Raw genomic sequence first — 3866 nt, forward strand, 5'->3', positions numbered from 1 at the left:
TAAAAAATCTTCAATTTTAAAAACTTTACATTTTTAATTTTTTTAACCTTTAAAACTGCGTTTAAAAAAATTTTTAATTTAATTATATGCTTAAAATTAAAAATATAAAATGGAAATTTTTTGAAGTGAAGGATTTTCGAATTAAGCATTCTAAATTAAATTAAATAATTATTTATAAAAATCACAATTTCAAAAATTATTTTAAAACCGGTTGAAATCAAAGTTCGACAAAATTTTTATTTTAAAAATTTGATCAAATTCCCGATCAAAACATAAATTCACTGTCATTTTCCGGTTTGCCAGATTTCCCGGTCCAGCGGACACCCTGAATAAATAAATAAATAAATTTAAAAGAGAATTTTTTAATTAAGAATGCCTAAAATTGTAAAAACTGTTTAATTTAACAATTTCGACTACTTCAAAGATTAAACATGTTTTTACAGTCAATTTCAAACAGCAAAGATATAAAATTAAATTCCTTAAAAATGCAATTAGCCGAAGAATGTAGGAAAATATAAACAAATCGATTATAATATTTCCTTTAATATTAATCTATCAATATTACAATAACGTATAGGCACGGCGTACAATATGTACAAGCAATAATTTAATAAACCATTAGCAGACTTATAAAGAAATCACAAATAGTCAAGTAAGTCCGATTTTACAAGGAAAATCAGAGATGGGCAAATTGTCTCTACAACATAATTACATTCACTCCATAAAAAGGTTAAAGTCTATTCACCTATATAATAACAGCAATTAATTCCAAACGCACTTTATCCTCAAAAAATATATATAATTCAAAATTCCTTCTAAAAATATAGAATAAGTACGTAAACAAAAACGTTTTCTAATTTACAAAAATATAGAAAAAAGTGTAAATTCTTTTTTATATATCTCCAATATTCAAAATCTCTCAATTTCGAACGAATTATAATATCAGAAAATTTCTTCACACTCCAATTTGAGCTAAACTCTATAAAAAAATCAATATTCGCCCGCAAAATTAATTATCGCGTACGAAACTTAACAATGTGTTGTAAACTTTTCTCGTATTTTAAAACTGGGCATTTGATTTAGGATTCTTTTTCTCTAATAATCGAGGTTTTGTAACAATTTTTTTTTGGTCACTCATTCCGTAATTTGTCCATCCCTGCAGTGTTAAAGATATAAATTAGTTATCAAACCAGCAATAATTAATATCGCATCATCCTAACCTAGGATTCAGTTTCACTTCAAAAATCGGGGTAACTCTGGTACAAAATTCAACTTGAAAAAAAAAGTTGTTACGGTAAATGTTCATAGCTATATACAATATGTATCCTATAAGTTTAATAATAATTTAAAAAATTCTGCATGGAATTTTGGTTAGTTAAAAAAAAAGTATACCAGCGTTACCACAGTTTGAATATTGAATCTCCTGTTGTAAAAAGCTCAATATAAAGCGGAGCAGAGACTCAAAAAACAAAAAAAATGGCAAATTGCCATTCCATTCGAAATACTACGAGGTAGTACCGATTGCAACTTTATAGCAATAATTGCTTGCTACCGATTCTCAATTGTTGTTTTCCGATTGATATAAAGATGACAAAAGGTCTTCGTAACGTTGCATATTCGTTTCGAAAGTTTCTAGCTGTTTTGTGAGGTCGCCGACTTGTTCTGCTAAAGTTAGTTCTTCAGTAGAAGTCTGCAATTGAGGTGCACTTTGACATTCCCTGTAGAAAACTCCCAAGTCGCTATTTGTATTTGTCCCCGCAAATGGCGTCTTCTGAAGAAAAACGAAAATTAAATCCATTAATGTTTCAAATTTGAAAACTGGTTTGCTTGCTCTGAAAGTTCAGTGTATTCTCAAATGAAAGATTAGTTCGAAAGTTTTTTGCGCTAGGGATTAAGATTCACAAATTAAAACTGTGAAAATTAAATCGAGAACTTTTTAGAGAAAATAAAAGCGTCAAATATTCAAATGTTTATTTTTTATAAAGATTTAAAACATTTGTAAATATTTCAAACATTTTGTACAGGTTCCAGAAAGATTTCAAAAAGACTTAAAAGATTGTAGAAAGACTTCGCAAAGTTTTAAAAATTTCCGAACAACGATTTAAATACTTTAAAATATTTCGGAAGATTTTACAGATTTCTAAAGGTTTAAAAGACTTCAAACTATTGCAGAAGATTTCAAAGATTACGCAAAAAATTTAGATTTCAAACATTTCGCAAAGATTTCAAAATATTTCAAAGATTGCAAAAGATTTCCAAATATTTCCAAAAGTTTTCAAAGATTTAAAATGATTTCATAAAGATTTCGCAATAATTTCAAAGATTCCAATAGATTATTTAAACATTTCAAAATATATCATTTGATCGAAAAGATTTCAAAAGATTTCAATGATTTCAAACTATTTCAGAAGATTTAAAAGATTACGCACAAAATTTAGATTTCAAATATTTCTCAAAGATTTCAAAATATTTCACAGAGTTTAAAAATTTCAAAAGGTTTCCAAATATTTCCAAAATTTCCAAAAGTTTCCTAAGATTTCAATTGTTTTCACAAAGATTTCGCAATAATTTCAAAGATTCCAATAGATTATTTAAACATTTCAAAATATTTCAGAAGATCGAAAAGATTAGGCAAAAATGTCAGATTTCAAACATTTCACAAAGAATTAAAAATATTTCAAAGATTGCAAAAGATTTCCAAAAATTTCCAAAAGTTTTCAAAGATTTAAAATGATTTCATAAAGATTTAGCAATGATTTCAAAGATTCCAAAAAATTATTTAAACCTTTCAAAATATTTCAGAAGATCGAAAAGATTTCAAGAGATTTCAATGATTTCAAACTATTTCAGAATATTTCAAAAATTACGCACAAAATTTAGATTTCAAACATTTCTCAAAGATTTCAAAATATTTCACAGAGTTTAAAAATTTCAAAAGGTTTCCAAATATTTCCAAAAGTTTTCCAAGATTTTAATTGTTTTCACAAAGATTTCGCAATGATTTCAAAGATTCTAAAAGATTATTCCAAAATTTCAATATATTTCAGAAGATTTCAGAGATTTGGCAAAAATGTCAGATTTCAAATATTTCACAAAGATTTAAAAATATTTCAAAGATTGCAAAAAATTTCCAAATATTTCCGAAAGTTTTTAAAGATTTAAAATGATTTCATAAAAATTTCGCAATAATTTCAAAGATTCCAATAGATTATTTAAACATTTCAAAATATTTCAGAAGATCGAAAAGATTAGGCAAAAATGTTAGATTTCAAACATTTCACAAAGAATTAAAAATATTTCAAAGATTGCAAAAGATTTCCAAAAATTTCCAAAAGTTTTAAAAGATTTAAAATGATTTCATAAAGATTTCGCAATAATTTCAAAGATTCCAATAGATTATTTAAACATTTCAAAATATATCATTTGATCGAAAAGATTTCAAAAGATTTCAATGATTTCAAACTATTGCAGAAGATTTCAAAGATTACGCACAAAATTTAGATTTCAAACATTTCTCAAAGATTTCAAAATATTTCACAGAGTTTAAAAATTTCAAAAGGTTTCCAAATATTTCCAAAATTTTTCCAAGATTTCAATTATTTTCACAAAGATTTCGCAATGCTTTCAAAGATTCTAAAAGATTATTAAAAAATTTCAATATATTTCAGAAGATTTCAAAGATTTGGCAAAAATGTCAGATTTCAAATATTTCACAAAGATTTAAAAATATTTCAAAGATTGCAAAAAATTTCCAAATATTTCCAAAAGTTTTTAAAGATTTAAAATGATTTCATAAAAATTTCGCAATAATTTCAAAGATTCCAATAGATTATTTAAACATTTCAAAATATTTCAGAAGATCGAAA

The 3866-nt window shown here is 25.1% G+C and overlaps 1 protein-coding gene across 4 annotated transcripts in view; it reads right to left on the reverse strand.

Moving 5' to 3' along the window:
• Positions 1 to 530: 530 nt before the first annotated feature.
• The window catches only part of LOC117181860 (autophagy-related protein 13 homolog), a 24655-nt gene continuing 21319 nt past the window's right edge, over positions 531 to 3866 (reverse strand). For 2 of the 4 annotated variants that reach the window (XM_033374870.1, XM_033374868.1), the window contains exon 5: positions 531 to 1768. In XM_033374870.1, the coding sequence (XP_033230761.1) occupies positions 1559 to 1768 (210 nt within the window). In that variant the 3' untranslated portion in view covers positions 531 to 1558. Of the gene's footprint in view, positions 1772 to 3866 lie in introns of all 4 variants that reach the window. The other 2 variants (XM_033374869.1, XM_033374867.1) reach the window with 2 other exon arrangements.

Source organism: Belonocnema kinseyi, chromosome 10 (assembly GCF_010883055.1).
Source record: "Belonocnema kinseyi isolate 2016_QV_RU_SX_M_011 chromosome 10, B_treatae_v1, whole genome shotgun sequence".
Classification (NCBI taxonomy): Eukaryota; Metazoa; Arthropoda; class Insecta; order Hymenoptera; family Cynipidae; genus Belonocnema; species Belonocnema kinseyi.